This window comes from Rhea pennata, chromosome 1, assembly GCF_028389875.1.
Source record: "Rhea pennata isolate bPtePen1 chromosome 1, bPtePen1.pri, whole genome shotgun sequence".
NCBI lineage: Eukaryota > Metazoa > Chordata > Aves > Rheiformes > Rheidae > Rhea > Rhea pennata.
In genome coordinates this window covers 54,076,643-54,096,670 of record NC_084663.1, presented here as the reverse complement: position 1 = coordinate 54,096,670, position 20,028 = coordinate 54,076,643, and the positions used below count along the sequence as shown (strand labels likewise).

The following is a 20,028-nucleotide window of genomic DNA, read 5'->3' as shown; positions in this document are numbered from 1 at the left end:
GGACAGGCATTGTGCTGAGCCTACTCTGTAAACAGAAGCAAAGGCTTCAGTGAGGACTGCAAATCAGGCATTCTTGCCAATATCAAAAGTACTTTGATGGTGAAAGCTAAACAAATGAAATTGATAATTTACCACAGAAGAAAATATACCCTTGCTTTATGAGCACAGCTGATAGAGATGATGTTGTAGGGCAATGCAAACATGAAGCAACCATCTGTTTTCCTCTAGACTTTAGCAAACCTTTTATTTTATTTCCATTTTAAAGTGTCCTGTTTTACAGTCCATTTGCCCCCTCCTCCTTCCTTCTCTCAGCCCATCAGTGTGATGAAAAGTTAGTGTCCTTATCAGGCAAGGTTTCAGGTAATGCTTCAGTTTTATAGCCTCAGCCTTTCCATGAGCAAACATTCACAGCAACCTTTAGCCTTAGCTGAGTTCTGCTGTTGTTAACAAACAGAAGTGCCACCTAGGACACTGGAGGGACAGGCAGAGGTGAAGACAGAAAAGGGGACAGTGAAGCACCTGAAAGGAGGCTCGTATAGCCTGTCTTTGAATCTACAGTGTGGAAATCTGTTTTGTCCGACTCAGAAACAAAACTGTAGAGTATCCGAGAGAGAGACCTCTGAGAGATACCTGAGCATCTCTGAGAGAAAGGGAAAAGAGCGAACACACACAATGGGTCTAAACTGAACAATGATGAAGCAATGGATGTTGCATCTGGCCGTTTGGCCTTTGTTTCTCTCGCTCCCACTGCTGCAACAAGTTGGTTCAGACAAGTGTAGCAACAACAATTATGTGATCAATGTGATGCTCATGGATAACACGGATTTCCCAGCAACTACTAATGATTTGATATCAGCCGTGGAGCAAGCCTTGGAAATGCTACGAGAGCGATTCCAGATGGCAGGTAGGGCAATGAGTGTTGACTTTCCCTTTCTCACTGCAGTTTCTTTTCAGATTTAGTGCCACAGTTCTCTACTGATCTGACCTTTTGCAAACTTCTTCTCAGACAGGTTTCTTGGCTGTCCATCCTCTCTGTGTAGCTCTTATGGTGGTAATGGCCCTCCCTCTGTGAAAATAGAAGTCCTATAGGCAGAACTATTCTGGCTTTCATGGTAGCTAGGCAGACTCTTCCTGCATTCCTTTCTGGAGGTGTTCAGTTGGATTTGGGAACACGGGAGTTATTGAACTGGATCACACAAGACCAGTGATCCATCCAGTGCAGTAACTGAGCTATCCTTGCAGCAGAACCTAGCACTAATTCATCCTATTTCATAATTGTTAGGCTATGGGGTATACCTTATGAAAAGTGAGACTTTCTCCTCTCCTGGCTGGGGTAGCCTGTACTCTTGGAGAAGAATTTTCATCTTGACCCATGCCCATTGATCACAGTATGACTTGAAGTGTGAAGAGTCCACAGCCCTTATGTTTTTTTGTGTCCTCATTCAAACTCACTGTAGATGATATTTTTATTCATTTCAATATCTTACTTCTTTCATCAATCTATTGTCACTCTCCAGAATGTCTTGGGACAAAAAAGTTCTTGAGAAATGATTCCATTTGCATCTTGCCTGCTAATTGAAGTGGGTTTTTTTCCAATTTTATTGGAAAGTGGTGTCTCAGCTAGTTCCTATAGAGCTCAAAAAATCTGTGTCTGATAATGACCAGTAGTTAATACTCAGTAGAGGAAGTCAACACTGGAGCAAATTCTGCAATCTCATGCTAAATAGTAGCAGTTAGGTAGGTGGGCTTTCCAGTAATTTTTGGGGATTGGAAACATCTTAGTGTGAGACTACCTGTGTTAAAAAAAGAAGGACAGAGTATATTAGCAGTTATCTACATCTCATGATGCTGTTTTCTTCTACCTCTCTGTTGCAGGAGTACATGTGAAAGTCAATGCCACCTTCCACAGCTTTAGCTCATCACTGTATGTCTCACAAGGCTGTCATACCAGCACCTGTGAAGGTGTGGAGCTCATCAAGGAAATTTATGTGAGTATTAGGCTTTTTTTAGGCTAATTTCCTAAGTGGAAAATACTTCTTCCTTGTGTGTGGTACATGTGTGCACCTAGATGCGTGTGTCTGTGTTCATATATCTCTCTGTCTTTCACAGGTAACTTTTAAAACTGTTGTTCAGTTCCAAATAAATTTGAGAGGGAGATGGAGTTTTCAAAGATCAGATGTTCCTTTAGGTTTTGTGAAGACAAACAGTCAGATACTGGAGAGAGGCCTACTAATGTTCCTCAGAGGCTGTCGTTAGACATTTGATGGCGGTGACAACTAAAACAGCCTCTTGCTTGCAGTTGCTTACTCCCTGTTCTGTATCTGCACAGTGCTTTGTGTGGTCACACAGCCAAAGTGATCTAGGTAAAAATAAACACCCAAACAGCCCAAGCAGAAAATCAAAAAGAGTCGATTTCTAGCAGGACCAGTTCCTGGTCTGAGATCCCCTGATCTCACCATGAGATTACACAAATATTGTGCCAGCATAAAGGGGAGAGCTGTGTGAGGATGCGAATGTACAGCTTGGGGCAGAGGGACAATTAGACTGGCATTGATACCAGAAAAATACTCATGGAACTATGTCCAGAGGGCAAAGATGAAATGTATGCTCACTCCATGCTAGAAATCAGAGAAATCACATGGAGAAAAGATGTGAATACTCTGCATTTTAGTCCTAACATGGGCTATACTCCTCTGTTACTACCCCCACTTTTCAGACCAAGAATTTAGCTCCCACAGAGTTTTTTCCTATTTTTTCAATGAAAGTCACACTCTGGCAGGCACTGTTCTGTCCTCTCTCTTTTCTTAGATAGCTCTCTCTGACTCTTCCCTTCTGTGCTCCAGATTTGTTCTTTTAAACTTTTTGTAGATCTCTTTGTATTCCATTCCTGCCTAAGTTCTATGACTCCCTCTTAAATCCTGTAATTTTCTTTGTTCTCCCACCCTATTCTTTCTGATAGTCCTCTGCACTGTCCTTACTGCTAACCCTTTCTGATCTCTTGCAGAATAGTGGCACACTTGGCTGTGCCGTCATAGGACCTGCTTGCACTTATGCCACCTACCAAATGGTCTCGTAAGTATTAAAGCACCTTTCCCTGTCAATATTATGGTGTTAAAGATATGAACTCTTGAACAAAGTTGTTTTGTGTGCGACAGGCCAGCAGAGACACAGGGGCTTGGGATTCAGCAAGCATCTTGGGCTATGCAGTCAAAGCAGTTACACCACTGTTCATAGCCACTGTTTGGTGAAGAGTAAGATATCTTCTTCCAGAACCCATCAATGCAATCCCACTACTAGCAGGAAAATGTTTATAAGGAGTCAAAACACTTAACTCTTCAACAAACACAGCAGGAAAGAGAGATATTGGCTTGATGCATGTTGATACTGCAGTACTGTAGCAACTGAGGTCCTTCTGAGTGCATAATCAGTCACTGAAAGGGGCTTCAGTCACATGCTTCAAGCAAAAAGCCAAAAATTTCAACTATCTACAGTAAAGTATTCATATAATGAGCACCCAGTTTCATCTTAACTCTTCTGCCTGAGAAAGCATTTCTGAAGAATAAGAGAATCTATCAGCATATTATACATGAATCTATATAATTCTGTATTATATTATATGTTGTGTTCATTGTCAGATATCAGATAAAGTGTGAACCGAACCTGCAGCCTTAGCATAATTCAGTTTAAAAAATATTCAGTTGTGAAATACAAATCCATATTTTTACCCAATTAAATCACTATCCCCTTTCAAAATTTTACTAATGTCTTCGCTTCACTGAGAGATACTGAAAAGATAGGGATGTTTTTGCCTCAAGCTTTGTCTGCTTCTAGCTCTGTACCTTTTGAGTGGGATAACCAGAAGAGCCATAATGTTGTCAGTGAAGGTATGTGATTGATTTATAGAATAATAAAAAGAATAAAATCATCCTATGTATAAGACCACGATAGAATATTATGCAATATACCCCATTTTATTTGCTGTGTCTCCTAAATGTTTGTTTGGTTTTCTAAACTGCTGGATATGGAACTATTCAGAATAATGCCCAAGTCTTTTCCTCCAAAGTTGACGCAATTAAACCAGTATCCTGTAAAAAATATGAGTAGCAGAAGTTTGTGCAGAGTAATGACGAGCACTGTCAGGCAGCAAGCTGGATTTGCCTATGATGCAATAGATCTGTAAATTAAAATAGGACCTTACAGCATACTAAACCAGCTAGAAAAAAGTCCATTTCATTAGTGAAATAGTCTTCCTGATTCATTACATCTCCTGGGTTTATTTCTGTTACACCAAATGTAAACTCTCTATTTTGATAATGACAATGGCTTTTACATGAAAAACAAATTTCTGTCTTAATAATGCCAACAACTCTGATGGACGTGTTTTTTTGTAGGCAAAATTTACTGGCATAAAAGAACTCATCCGGTATAAGAACTGAAACATTTTTAATCTGAAAAACGGAATCATTTTTAACACTGCAACATGTATAAAAATGCTTTCATCTCATCCAACTTATTCTCTCTATGGAGAAAAATATTGTTGTTTCATCAAATCACTTCCAGCAGAGGAAAGTAAGGAAAGTCTTACTTTCTCTCTGACTGTTGCTGTTGTCCATCTTCTAAAACATGACATAGTGAAACTAAAAATCTTTTCCTTTGACTTGTAGGAGTAAAGCTTTTTGATGGCAACAAAACCCTCCCCCTCCAGCACTGCCAAATAAAGAGATCAAATCTATCTCATGTTACAAATTATACTAGAAGACAAAGAGTCATCTGGCAGTGCTCACAAATTAGAGAGGTGATAAGATCCCCCTTGCTCATACAAAACTTACTTACCAACATTACCAAGATAGGCTCCTTTAAATTCCCTGAACACATAGCTCAAATTTGTAAAGACATTCTCCTATCAGTTTACAAATGTGACTACAGGCACCAAAAGTTCTTTTGCCATATGTATAGGTTGACAAAAAGATTACCTGAGAAACTAAGAGAGTGTAGCTTATCATTTCCATTGGATGGGGGTTTTCCTGAGAATATTTCCTATGACTCCTTTTTGTGATCTGTTGTTCTAGCCTGGCCCCTAGAAAATGTCATAAAGTCACTATCATTTCCTAGCTTTTGGGTGAATTGCTGAAAATAAGCACTTCACTTACAAGCCAACTCCTGACAGACCAGCAAACAGCCCGTAGTCTATGATGGCAATCTGGGAGCAGAACTGGATACATCCTAGAACACTTAAACTGCTGTTGTAACCCTCTGACTCAGACAACGCGTGGTACCATGACGGGCTGGAGAAGGGCTGGAGGGTGCTAGAGATGGAAATCACACAGTAGCTGCCTTGATGCAACAGCAATCCATTCAGACTTGTCCTCTTGTCTCTCCCCTCAGAGTTGACACAATACTGAGCCTGCCTCTGATCTCTGCAGGGAGTTTTGGGCTGTCCTGTGACTATAAAGAAAACCTAACCCGCATTCTGACCCCAGCCAGGAAACTGAATGACTTCTTCTATTATTTTTGGAATAACGCCCAGCTGCCTTTCAAAACCACAGCCTGGGAATCTGCCTATATTTACAAGAGGAATGAAAACTCAGAAGATTGCTTCTGGTAAGGTGTTCCACATCTGGCCCACCTGTTGTTCTGATAAACTCTGTCTCCATCTTGGGGCATTACTTTTACAGGCTGTTCTTCAGTTCCCACTGTGTTGGAAGTGCCGTACTGCTATCAAGAAATGAGAGGAGGAAAAGATGAATCACATCCTTAGGTGTATGGCATATCCTAATGTTACACCCAGTCTACTTTAAAGTAGACTGTGATCCCAGCTCTGTACAGTACTAAGCATCTTTTTTTCCCCCCTGTTATTCTCAGAAACAGAAGAGGTAACCATTAATTTACAGGAACATAAAAATAGTTGGAACACATCTGATTTTGCATGAACTCAGCTATCAGTGCAGACATTCATGCACTTTTGAGAATACTTTTAAGAATTCTACAGCCTTGGAAATCCCTATAGACAGCATAATACAAAGCTTGTCCCTGCTGGAATACTTCATGTGAATAGCATGACATATGAGGGACCCCTCATCAGACTCGATACAGATTTGTTTTTAGGTTGAGGGGGTCTTATCAGGCTCTTTTAATGTTTCTTAGTGGACATTATTGTTACTTGGAAACATTTCCAAATGCGAAACAGTATCTCGCTTTGAACAAAATGACCCCAAATGATTGCAAAATTTAAGCCGTGCTCTCACAAGTTCGGAGCAGAGGAGACAGTTTTACTTTGTGATATGAAACATTAGCCTGTGCTTGATTCTTGAGAATACTGAGTTTTCTCCTTATATAATATCAAATACTATTTTAGTCAAGTATATACATTAATATACTGGTATTTATTATTACCCTTTGTTTATTGACTCTTTAGTTTTCAGTTCATGTGAATATTTCTATGCTCTTTTGACTCCCGCCCCCAAATGTTAAGACATGAAATATTGATTAGTTCAATTACCTCTTCTCTTACTATTTTTATAAAGGTAGTCCAACGGCAGCTAAGAATTCTTGGAAATAATTATTATTTATATTTCCAGTTCATAACCTGAGGAACCTGCAGAATTTTAAGGGAAATCTAAAACTCTATTGACTTCAAAGTGATATAAAGACTTACTTAGAGAATATTTTGTATATGTAATTTACAACCTTTGCAGAATTACGAGGCTTAAAAACTGATCTCCATTTCACTATTTTGTAAATAGTTAGGAATTTCTGTTGTTTCCTTCTTTATTTTAACTACAGGCAGCAACTTGGTGACATGATGTAATTGCTAGAATTACCTCTCTTTCTTGCTTTGAAACATGAGTGAACTTCTCTAATCTGCTACTGCAATCCCTCTTTCTCTGTATTTCCAGACATAACTGCCAATGCACTACACATATTTTAGCTATATCCCTTTAATTCTGCAAATTTCATTCCATTCGGGTAAGTTAATTTATATAAGTTGTTATTTGTGAAATGTTTCATACCTTGTCTTTATTAATACCTCTGTTCAGGGTCTTCTTTATAACTTCATGTTTTTCAAGCTCCTTTTCTTGGTTGTTGAATTAATAAAATATTTTAAAATCAATTTTGTATCTCTTCCCATTTTATTGTCATTTTTCATCCTAATATATTTGGAAAAATGTGTATTGCAATCTGCTTTAATAGAAACTGCCAGCTTGAAGATTTTTTATTTGTCCAATTTTAAAAAATAAACTTTTGCTAAAGCACAAAGTATACTAAATGGTCTAACTGTTTTCCCCATATATCTATAAAAGTGCATGAATGTCTTCACTGATAGCTGAGTATCAAGTATGCCCCAACTATTTCTATGTTCCTGTAAATTAATTATTACTTTTTCTGTTTCTGAGAATAATAGGGAGAAAAAGATGCTTAGTACTCTACAGGGCTGGGACCTCAGTGTTGTTAGATCAGAAAGCTAAAGAGTATGAAAATAGAAAAATATGTTTTGCCCCTTGCACTAACTTTATTTCAGACAGAATAAGTATCTTTTAGACACAACACAGTGAAGCAAGAATAGGATTTAGGAGTTGGCTGGGTTTGCTTGATTTATTAGCTAGCTTTTACTCACTCGGCTTTTTTTTTGCTTTCCTCAGTTCTTTCCTTTAATTTTTAACTGACTCAGTATAGATTTTTTTGTTGCTACATTCCTGCTTCCTTCTTGTCTTTCATTGTCAGGGTGTGTGTGTGTGTTTGTGACCTTGGTTCTTTCTGTAGCTCCCATTTACTGCTTTGAATCTTCTGACGTGTCTTCTAGGATTAGCCCCCATGTCTTACTATGGCAGAGAATCCTAGCACTATCTCCCAGTAGAATTTTGCCACATCCCAGTTTATTTTCTCAAGTGTTAATGTCTTATTACGTTATTGTATTCTCTAAACCTATTCTTTGTACTACCAGGCATAAATACCTTTGAGTGACATTCAGGATACTTTTAATTCTTTCATGCTCTGTTTTGACTTTCTTTCATAGGTGTAGAAAAACTGCTCCTTACTATGTTGCAAACATTAAACAGTCTATCTAGCATTTTGGCTTATTTTGGAGAGAAGGAACTATGTGAATGCGAGGGGTTAGCAATTTTCTGACAGTGTCTGTGTTCCCTGCCTTGTATCAGGTACATGAATGCGCTAGATGCTGGAGTCACACAGTTCTCTGAAAACCTGAAGATCAAGGAAATTTTAAGGACTCCAGAGCAGCTTAAAAAAACTGTGAAAGATCCAAAACGGAAAAGCAATGGTAAGGGGGGCTGAGGGAGTATTCTCCCTTGCAGGTAAGTTGCTGTTCCCTGAAAATCAGTCTGACCTCTTAGTTACCTTTTAGGGACAGTCTTTCCACAGAAATGGTGGAAAGCACACACACACTGTTTCATATTGGTGCAAACATAAGCTGGCACAAAGTTCTCAGATTCCTTTTTCCCTCCCTATAGAATATGGGGGACTACTCTGGTTCCAGAGGCCTTTTGGGGTTAATTATGCCATTGAGGTATGACATTGTCTTCTTACAAACCCTCTTTTATGAAAGAAATCCAGAAATCACAGCTCTGATCAGGGCCTTGAATATTACAAGAATGCTTAGTTCTCTACCATTCCTGTGTTTGCAACTCTGGTACACATACAGGCGATGTCTGTGCAGTAAAGGGGCACTTCTTCAGGAACTGATCCATCTATACTGGAGACACTGATGAGTAGCTCTTCATCTTCATAGTAAGACTATACACCTGGCATCAACAGGCAAAGTGAGTGTGACAGTGATAAGACAGTGAAACTATCTATTACTTGAATGCCATTTACCTTAGAAACTTTCATATTAGGTAGCCTATATTGCTTCAAAATTGCTAATGCTCATTTGAGGAAGCCTCAAATGGTAATGCCTTGGTGCAATCAAACATAATGTGGAGCAGGCATTGAGGGACCTTTTACCATGTTGCTTCCCCTCAGATAGCCCAGTCTTGTTGCAGATTGTCTGTAGCTCTATGCCTGAGTCTCAACACAGCACAGGTTGCCTTAGCCCAAGACTGTTCTACTACTTGCTACTAAAGCACTGAGAATAAGCAAATGTCCTCTCCTTATCTGTATCTCTCCATTTTTGCCCGATCTCTAGTGATCATCATGTGTGGTTCACCAGCTGATGTCAGCACTGACCTAGGGATGGAGAAAGTGGATGACGACGTAGTTATCATCCTAATTGATCTCTTCAAGTAAAGTATCACCTCTGCTTTTCCTCATTTCTCTGCAGCTTGCTGCAGAATAGAGATAATGGAAATAGTATGACTGGAACTGTTGTGTTGAAGAAATGTTCCCTGACAAAATGTTTTTCATTGCTATCCTTCCCAAGTTTGCCATTTAAGCTGTTTCATGCTTAAATTGTGGCACATCCTCTACAACATCAAAATTAGTTCACATAAGATTTTTCTAAGGCAGTGACCAGAGTTGGTACGATTAACTTCATACTGCATAGTCCTGACCTCACTGTGGAACCCATTAGAGAACCATAGAATCTGATGTCAGAATGATCGTGAGTTTGTGTATTTTTTCATACTATCTATCCAACCAGACAATTACATAAATAATCTTGCAGGATTTGTTTTTTCTATTTTTAAATGACTTAGAGGATGAGACAACTCTTCCCTTCACTGACCAACATCTTTATGACTACATAAATCTAAATTTTCAGAGGTGTTTCTTAGTATTCACCCTAAGTACTAAGTACTCCGTTGTTCAATTTTATCTTTATAATTACAAAATATTTATAGATGAGGATTGATATAAATTGGCTTTATCAGTGGTAGCCTCAAAAGCTTTGTGCAAATTAGTAAATAGGAGGACCAAGGGCTCATCTCTGGCCCCAAGCCTACTGACACAACACAGCTTGCATCCACACAGCTAAACTGTCTTAGATGTCCAAACTGCCTTTTGAGACTGGCTCCCATCATCCTGGCAAGTCACATAGTATTTTCACAACTTTATCGAGGCATTAAAAACTCCCAGTTGCTTTTCCTAAGGCAACAGTTCTCCTTTATTTTTAAATACACAACAGGGACTTACTTACAGGTGCTGCATGTATAATTGCCTCAGTTCTCCCCTTTAAAATAGGAAAGGGAGGTTAGGGGCTCTTCTGCTGTGATATGTGATCTTTTGATACAGCCAACTGCCTTAGCCCATTTTACATGTTGCCCTACTTAAATTTGCTACATACTCCTCTGATTTTGCTGAATATCTCATGTTCTTCATAAAACACAAACAAAATATGAACACATATTGGACTTATACACATATGGACACATCCAAACTGAAGCAATAGCAGAAGACAGTAGGCAAAAATCCCATCTTCTCCAGCAGTGAAGTTCCTCAGGCAAAGCAATGGATTTAAATTTTATTCAGTCTGAATCCTCTGGCAGCCAGTATACAAACACACAGTGTTTAAGTCAGACATTGCTGGGGATGGGGGTGTCGGGGGCTATTGTAGGATTATCCAGTCTGGTGGAGTCTAACGAAATCTCCTTTTCACCTGGATAGTTCAGGCCAAGCTGGACTGAAAAATACTTTGAAATTCTCCAGGGTGAAAAGTGCAACTTCAAAGTCAGACAGTTCAATGAATGGCTATGATAGGATTCTTGAGTCAGGATCTCATCTCATACTCGTGGAGCGGAGCCTGTTGTCTTCAAGAACTCTTATTATGGTGCTAAACAAAAAACAAAAGGATGATCAAACATGAATAATGAGCGAAAGCTCATACAAAAAGGGTTTTAATCAGTCTAGCTGTAGCAATGATAGGTGCTGCTACTTGACACTAATATGTATGGCTAAATTCCTTTGTAATACATGTATTTAGTGGTTGCCAGACTAATTGGGGGAACACTTCCAGATGATGTGTCAGGATGCTGAAATCAAAGACATCTGAAAGCTGCAATCCTTCCTGCTTGTTTTAGCATAGTTTGCAAGCTTGCATGGTTTCTTCTGACTTTTCCTAGCTCACTGAATTAAAGGAACAAATCAATAAGCTGCTCTTTGCACTTATCAAATTGTTTCACACCTTCCTGGTAAGCGTTTTAAGTGCAAATCCTGCTGTGATCAATTCTAGCATGAAATATCAGAATTAGAGAAACACACTGAAGAATACAAAGTCAGAAACAATAACGTGAAGAAACTACAGATTCCAGTACTTTGGATACCAAGAAGATACTCAGTTTTAATAGATGTAACTTTTGCTTGAAAGAAGAGGAAATAAACAGCACAGAAACAAAACAGTTACTGTAATAACAATAATTCACTGCAACTGTTGGGTTTTAGATTGCCAGATCTCCCTGATGTTATCTTTTTATGTAGTTAAGCACAGAAGTTGCCACCAGGGAGTGAACAATGTTAAGGGCTGTGTCTATGATGAATTGTTATTTTTAGAACCACTTCATTAACCTGTTAATTAACAGTTCCACTGGGGAGAGGAGAATGATTCTGTTATGGTTTCTGCTGTCCCTGTTGATTGTTTTGGGGGCTCTTGTGCTTTGTTCTGCAGTAACACATACTTCAAGGACAACAGCTCAGCCAGTTACATGCAAAATGTACTTGTCCTGACCCTGTGGCCAGCTAATTACAGCTCGAATACCACAAAGACTGAGGAAGCCCTCCAGGTAACCACACTATTTTATATTGGATCACTACATTCAGTTGATTCATGTTCATGCACTAGGAAATGAAAACTAAAAATGCATCTGTAATCATCCCCAATATGATGTTATGCTAATGTTTTCATACATTAATGCAAGAGAATACTTCATTCTGCTGTAATGATGCAAATGCATAATATTGTAAGACAGACATGCAGGATTTCATATTCCTGTTTTGCCAAGTTCAGCTCAAGTTTTTTGTCTGGTCTGCAAGTGTCATGTTCATGGGGCTTGCAGAAGACTTGTAAATATATGACCTTCTTATGCCACTTTTGGGTGACTGACACCTTAATCATATTTTCAATGTGGCTGCAAGACGTCATTGAAGGAGGATTTATATGTGTAATAGGGATGTGAGTGTGGAAAGTTCAGAAGCTACTAATTTTTGGCTGATGTGTGTATGCAGATATGTATAAGCAGTGGCAACCATTGCTGTTTCTGTACAGTAACTTTCCAGTTAAATGTTTCAAAAAATGTAACTTTTTTCCTGAGGAAATATTTATATTTTTAATTTCCTGAAAAGCATAAGCTACCAAAACCTTGTGTCTGCTCTGTGATATGACTGCACTTGCAGTCTGCTCAGGAACCAGACCCTACAAATAGAGTTCGTCCAAGGATCTGTGGCTTTGTGGTTCAACTCTCCAGCAGGGAGCCTGAAGCTTCAGGCTGGATTTACAGGGCTTCCAGATCCCCCACCCCTGGCCCAGGGCATTTTGGGTACTAGCTCTATAGCAGGCAGATGGAAATTCTGGCACAGCTCCCTGCCCCTGATCTGTAGCCATCTGGAAGTTTAGACTCACTGGCATCACACCAGATTATCTGTACAAAAAAAAAATCTAATCCAAAATCAGGGGCCTCAGGTCCTACAGAGCGGACTTGCCCAGGATCCACAGTACAGAATTTCTTGAATCCTTTGCTCCATGATCAGTATGCCAGAGCTTCAGATGGGCCTCTTATAGTCCTAAGTTTTCCCCACCTCTCTGTATTCAGACACCAAAAACCATCTTGCAGGCCTCCATTTTTCCAAGCAATAATGCTGACATCGCCCATATACTCACCTGGCATTCAGCAACTTCTGGCTTTCCATTCTGCAGTTTTTTTTTTTTTCCAAATGAAGACCACAAAGGCTGTTGAAGGTCTAGGCAAAAATACAAACTCTCAAGTTGCCATTTTTCTTTTTCTCTGTTCTAGCTGGACAATGACTTTGTTCTTGGCTATTTTAATGCAGTCTTACTTTTTGGACATATCCTGAAGAAATTCATCTTCTCCCAGAGCCCAGTTTTGCCTATCAGTTTCATCAATGAATTTCGAAATGTCACTTTTGAAGGTAATATAGTACTGTCCTGAACAGGATTCACTAAATTGATGAGGGGAAAGAAATTTGTTTTTAGCTGTTTTAGGGTAAGTGCCTTCTACACTAAACAAGGCTAAGCTCTTCAGTGAGTTCTATTCCCACTGTTTTTTTTTTCTGTTTTATCATTTTTTCCCAATTATGTTATCTTCAGTATTAACAAAAGGCCTATAGAGCAGTCATGTGAAGAATCTCAGTCTATGCAAAATTGAAGAGGCAGAAAGCCAAAATGAGGAGCGTGTGAAATATTGCAATTAGGAACACACTGAGGACAGGATTCCTTTCTGGAATGTAGCCTTTCCCTGCTGCTTTGAAAATATAAAGGAATCTGTAAGGAATATTCCTGCCTAAGGAGGTATGGGGAAAGGAGGAGAGACAGAGTTTCCAAGCCAGTGAAGAAGGAAGGTAGGGACAAGCCCCTGAAGCCAATATCCTTCTTCTAACTAATATAGTGATTCACTCCTGCTGGTACAGAAAACTGAACTATCTATAGGGAAACTGTTTAGAGAATGAGAAAGGACTTGGAACAGTGGAGCATCTGAGTGGGTGTCAAGGTCTATGCTTCCCCAAGAGACAGGCTGGCATTCAGATTTCCTTTTCAGTTTACTACAAGTTGTTAAATTGTGACAATGTCATTTTAAAACTTTGCCCAAAGATGGACCATCAAAAACTCAGCATCAATTTCTGAGGTAAAAAGGGAGAAGATCATTGCCAAAGTAAAATAACAATGCTGATCTTCAGAAAGGATAAAATAAGTCATCAGGAACAGCAGCAAAAAACTATCTGAAGCTGGTTGAAAAGACTATGCTAAAAAAAGGAAGGAAAAAATGAGGTGAGATTTTCAGGAATGCTGTGTATTAGCTTAGCTTGCACTCTTCTTGTTACGACTGACTTCATGAGAGCAAAGTCAAGCCAACACTGAGTGGCTTAGAAGATTCCACCTTAAATCCTTGGAATGTGCTGCATAGGCAGTTTTCTCAGTGTGTACATATGCTGACATAAGGAGGCAAGAGGTTAAAGAGAAAATAGAATCTGGTTAAAATAATATTATTAGAGCCAAGCAGATAGCTCTCAAAAGAGCAAGAGGTATGAAAGCATGTCTGTATTTACTTTCTTGCTGATAGACTCAAACTGAAGATGCAAACAGGCAATTTCTCTTCTAATCTCTAAAGCAGCCTCTTCAAGGGAGGTTACTCTGACGTTCTTGGTATGCTGAAGAGACCTGATAAATATATCTTTTCAATGGCTAGAGGAAGACCTTTCCTCTTGAGTGCAGTCAGTTCCACACCTTTTACTGGAACTGAATCCAGATTTTGTGGAAAAAAAGTAGTGTGCTATTAAGGGAGAAGCAAAGCCACATTATGTGGATATATGTCCTAGCATATACAATAAGAAGGAAGAGACGATCCCAAGCATCAGAAATCTTTTCATTTATCCCATTCTTCCTGTCACATATTTGTGTTTCTTAGAATACAAGCCCTCTGACTAATTCCTTATGTCCACAGGTGCACTAGGTCCTGTGACTCTAGATGAATTTGGAGACGTTGATGTCAATCTGACACTGCTGTACACGTCCCAGTCTGCACATGTATGTATGTCCAGGGTGCAAATGTTCAACCATAGATACAAGAGGAGAAACAAAATGCCTTGCACTATGGCATAAGGATGTCAAAAACAGCTACAGTAGAAATGGTGGTGTGCCAAGGCATGCTGTGTATGCTGAGAGGGGGTCAGGAGAGATGTGCTGAAGGTTAACAGGACTGATGACACGCAGTGACTTAGTAAACGAAGTACAGCTGGTAATCTGCAGGACTGCTATATTTCTTTTCAGGGAGAGGGGAGGACTGAGGAAAGAATATGGCAGCCAAACATATGGCTAAATTGAGGAACACACCACTGTAGCAGAAAGAGCAAGAATTACTCCAACTTTGGGCAATACATTTATTAAGGTAGTCTGAAGCATGGGACAAGAAAGGGAGAGTATAGCTACTGACTACATTTCTTCACTCCTACACATACAGTTCAGGACTCTCCTGTATTTCGACACTCACAAGAATGAGACACGTGTGCTGACTACCAGTCCGGATTTTGCCTGGAGAAGCCACAAGCTGCCTAATGATATTCCAGGCACTGGTGAGATATTTATCAAACCTACCTCTTCTAAGAGGAGAACTCACACAATACTAAGGTCCCACCAGCATGTCACCTTAATATTGCTCCCAGTTAATGACAATAGGAGCTGGAGAGAGAACAGTGTCTTTCTTTCCCCTAATCAAACCCTCCTGTTCTCTGCATCCAGCCCAATTCTAAACCTGCATTTCTGTTGAGGCACTGCTAAATCTCTTGTAGACTGTAAACAGAATCAATGACTGAAAGCAGTAACATGCCATGGTTTGGAAGAGGTCACACTGGAACATAAAGCTTTACTATAAGATCGTGATGGTGTGAATTGCTTCACCAGTTAAAGAGTTAGGCGTTGTCTGAGTCTGCATTTCTATATCTCTCATGCAGCATAGTGGCTTCTGTCTGCCCCTTTAAACTTACTGGATGGAGCTCAGAAGAGGACAGAAGTTCAGATTTAGGGAGCCTTTGCTTCTTCATTTCCACAGTTCCTTGCTGCAAGCCTCTTTCCACCAAATGACTCAGTATTGGAGGCAGAGGGAGGAGGGAAGGGAATGAGGAACAGCACATTCCCCATTCACTGTTTGTCTCTACCATCTCATTCTCTGAAGTCTGAACTGCATAACTCCTGATTTAACTCAGTGTTTGGATTTTGGAAATGCTGACCTTTGTGTTGAAAAAAAATCTATAAAAAATACTGCAAAAGAAGTTTAAAACAGCTCCTGGTTAAATATGGCACAAACAAACTTCACTGGCAGGAAGGCACCTCAGCAAAGATCTGTTTAGATTAGCTGCTTCTGTGCTGGCAGAAGCACTATTTCAGACCTCATTAGAGGTCATTTCTTCCAGACTAAAAAATGTCTCAGGACAGGTTTTGACCACATCATGAAGCACCTCTCTGTGTGGAAAACAGAGGACAGAACGAGTTGGCTACACCATGTTTAGGCTTTCAATTCTCATTAGCATCTATAGGTTTGATGTATCAGAATTCCACAGATTTCTACTCTATTTGGTATTTCACACGTTCCTGGTCTAGACTCCAAGTTTGTTGCTGTTAACTGGCTTAGTGGAACCAAATTTCCATTCATATCAAACCTGGTAGCTTTTTTTGGTCTTTTGAGTTAGAAGTCTGAATAATACTGTTTAGGGCTATTCATCTATTAATCACCTGCAGATCATGCATTAGTTCTTTTGCTAGCAGAGCATTTACTTTTGTGCAGCTTTGACACCCAACAGCTAGTGAGATTAGTTATGCAGCATTCATGGGCTGTAGGAGAGCTGGATCCTTGCAGATAGAAAATAGGAGACTGGGTTATCACTCTGTCTCCGCCCGAACTTTAAATCCGCAATCCCAGAAATCACCAACTGCTTCTCTGCCAGGTTTTTCATGACTCTTGGATAGAACAGTTGAACTCTCTTGTTACTCAGCAGGGCAGAGCCTTGCTAATCTAAGCACTTTGGGATTTTTTCCCTGTATAGACTGCTGCCATATGGTCATTGGCGAAGGTAAGGCATATTCTTCAGGGTATGATGTTGAGGACAAAAATTATTGCATTGGCAGTGGCTGAATGGGGTAGTGCACAATGGGACAGTATTCAGCTGAGTCATTCACATCGGCGAGCGTCCAGAGGTTCCATTGGTATTAGCTAAAGGCTGCCATTCAGTTACCTCTATTAGGGACTATTAGACTTATCTGTATTAGGGTATGTTATCATGCAAACATAGATAACTTAAAGAACAAACAGGGAACAAAAAGGAGTACATTCATAATAAGGTGGTATGCAGAGTCAAATTTTTTATTCATTAGTAAAGAAAAACAGCTGACTTCAAGTCAGGTCTTCCCCTCCTAAAAGAAGCCAGAGAGTGTTCAGGAGTAATGGTACATGGCCGTGGGAATCACCACGAGCAGGTGGCAGTGACAGGAGAGAAACAGAGGAGATGCACCAGCACTGACTTGAGTCCGGTTGGGCAGCTCTGAGAGGAGCAGAGGGAGCTGACATGAGTTCTCACTTCTCAGCTCTGGTCACTGCTCAGATAATCTCCTTTGGCATGACTGCATGGCCCACTTCTGCAGAGGCAGTAATGAGTTCCGCATAAGCCAGAGACTCTCCTTGCTCCAGCTCTCTAAACTGCTTGCTGCCTGGGCACAGCCTTCTCAGTATTGCTCCAGGCCCAGTCTCATCCATCCCCACGTTTGAGAATTGAAGAAAGCCAGTATCTACAAATCTGGTAGCTTATCATTCAACTTTAAATGATGGCCTGAGTTTGCTTCCAAACTACACCCAATCAAAGCAAAACTGCTTCCTAAAGTCAACTGCCTATTTTTTTTCTACACTTTTAAAAATAAACTTTCCTCCAGTGTGATTTCTAAACAAATACATCACTCCAAAGGGTTACTTTTCATAGCCAAAGTTTAAGCAATCACCAAGCTTTGCCAAAACTATACGAAACTTTCCAAACAGAAATATATTTTTTTCCTCCAGAAAGGAGAACAAATACAGTAATCAGAGCCCAGTTCCTTCCTAATCTGTAATTGAGAGCAGCTGACCCAATTCTGATACCCTCCCATTTCCTGGCATCCTGTGATAGTAGGGATGCAAAATTTTCCATTATTCAGAAAGCTTCAACCCTCACTCTACACATGGATAAAGTCTGCTTTCTGTTATGCAAACATTTCTGCTTATAGAGGACCAGAAAACAGTTAATTTGTGATACAATATCCTTTTGTATACTGTAATACTAATGGCCAGGAGGTGGTAGCAGAGTCTCAGGAACAAGAAACTGTGATTCTCACAGGGCTCCCATTGGGAGGTTGAACCTGCTGGTCCTTAAGCAGCAAACCACAGTGTGCAAAGTTTAAGTTTCTGAGGATTTTTTAGGAAATTCCTTTGGAAATTCATTTCCTATTGGAGAGAACAGTCCACTCAGTAGCACTCATAATCCCAACACACAGTGTCTACAGAAGAGTTCAGAAGTGAGTCCAGTCTCCAAAGCTCTGTCTACTTTAGAGCAGCTTTAAACAACTGGGCCAATAAAGGAAGAACCCAGGTGCCAAATGTTGACAAGACTGCATATCTTAAAAGTGGCACCATAATTTTCGCCCCAAACTCTCACTGGACAACAAATCCTTGTGAGAAATGCCTTTTGAATTCACAAGCAGCTGTAATCTGTATCAGCTCAAATCCTGAATAGAAATTGTGGTCCTCAGGTCCTTTAGGCCTGAAGTAAATTATGTCAGTAAAGATTTTGGGTGAAAAAGGTATGAGTCGCTGTAGAAAATTCACTGTGAAGGAAGAATATATCTGACTGTTTTGGTGTACTGCTACACTGGAAAGAGAAAGATAGCTCATTTTCAGCATAAGAAAGCCTAAATCAGACTGTCATTACTGAATATTGCTTTTAATGATAAAAACAGTAGGGACTAAGTCCTTGTCCCCCAGTTTTGAGCAAGCCTTATCCAAAGGAGTCGATGAAGAGTCCATTGGATTTCAAATGGTCAACTGCTTACTCCATCTATATCCCCTCTCACAGAAGGGATATACCTAAGGTTTGCTGCCACCATCACACTCTTCTGGAATTATTACAAGGAGTAATTCGGCCTCATCATTTTTAAAAACATGGTTATTAAGAAAGTCAACTTTATTCCTGGGCTATCCTAGTTTCTTTTTAAAGAGGAGAAGACCTGAAAAGTCTGCTGCTGATCTGATATGAGATTTAGTACTGTTAACTTCACTTCTCACCTGCGGGTCCCTACCAAATGTGTATGCCTCAGATGCTGGTGTGAGACTGCACTGTTCCTGGTCATGCTTCATCCTGCAGTGAAAGGGGGCAGGTGTGTGTCATCTCTTCGTCTGGTCTTTACCAAAGCTTCTGAGTTCAGATGTAACCAAAACATATTCCTGCTCAGCAACTGTGAATTGTGTTTTTGTGGGTAATGGTAATTTTTAAAAAATACAATGTTCTTTCTCGGTGTCTATGATCAAGTTGTTTACTTCCAATTTTTTTCTTTCTGCAGGCCCACATATCTTGACTATTGCTGTCTTTACACTCACTGGAATTGTGATTCTGGTTTTGATCATTTCTTTGCTGATTCTAAGGTACTAGCCCCTTTATCCCAGTTTGTCCTTCAACAACTTTTCTGCTTGGGCAAACATTGTATTTAGATTAGATTATTATCACATATTATCATACCACTGTAATATACCCAAATACCAAATATAGAAGAGACTCCTGAGAAGTTTTAGAATATTTGTGGTATTTTTTCTAGGGACACTAGGTATCTTCATCTCCTAGTGTGAAACTATAAACAAACTTATCAACCATAATTATTACAGAAGACTGTACCCTGATGAGACCCTCAACTATGAAAATCAACAAAATGCCATATTATTTCTCATTTATCTCCCAAGTTATCAGGGCTACTGAATCATCATATTTCCTTGTGTAGTTCCAACTGCCAAGAAAAAGGCAAAGTCCTTTCCACAAAACTAAGTATTAGACCTTGTAGATTAGTTCAATTCAGAATGTGCTTAACCAGTTTGAATTTTCTTTTACTTTGGGATTCATATGTTCCTTGCTAGTTCTGGGGGCATTTTGACTAAGTTTAGAATGGAAGAATTTCTGCAACTGTTAGCATTGAGGAAGAGAGAAACAGGACCTAGTGGCATTTCAAACTTTTCCAAAAGCAGAAAGTGCTAACTTCCTGACATTGCATCCTGGTGACACAATGGCAACTCAGGGTAGTCTAATGAGTCCCAGTCTTTCTGCACTCTTTTCTGAAAGAAGACAATGTTTGCTCTGAAGTTCTACAAGAGAGACAGCAGATTCCCTCTTCAAGTTCCAAGGGCTCTT

General features: G+C 39.7%; 1 protein-coding gene across 1 annotated transcript in view; it reads left to right on the top strand.

Moving 5' to 3' along the window:
* Window positions 1–693: 693 nt before the first annotated feature.
* Window positions 694–20,028, top strand: part of GUCY2C (guanylate cyclase 2C) — a 45,289-nt gene continuing 25,954 nt past the window's right edge. The window contains exons 1-11 of the mRNA XM_062586941.1: window positions 694–904; window positions 1,876–1,988; window positions 3,005–3,072; window positions 5,386–5,601; window positions 8,157–8,278; window positions 9,143–9,239; window positions 11,555–11,669; window positions 12,897–13,032; window positions 14,562–14,644; window positions 15,078–15,189; window positions 19,193–19,274. Coding sequence (XP_062442925.1) covers window positions 694–904; window positions 1,876–1,988; window positions 3,005–3,072; window positions 5,386–5,601; window positions 8,157–8,278; window positions 9,143–9,239; window positions 11,555–11,669; window positions 12,897–13,032; window positions 14,562–14,644; window positions 15,078–15,189; window positions 19,193–19,274 — 1,355 coding nt within the window. The remainder of the gene's footprint in view (window positions 905–1,875; window positions 1,989–3,004; window positions 3,073–5,385; window positions 5,602–8,156; window positions 8,279–9,142; window positions 9,240–11,554; window positions 11,670–12,896; window positions 13,033–14,561; window positions 14,645–15,077; window positions 15,190–19,192; window positions 19,275–20,028) is intronic.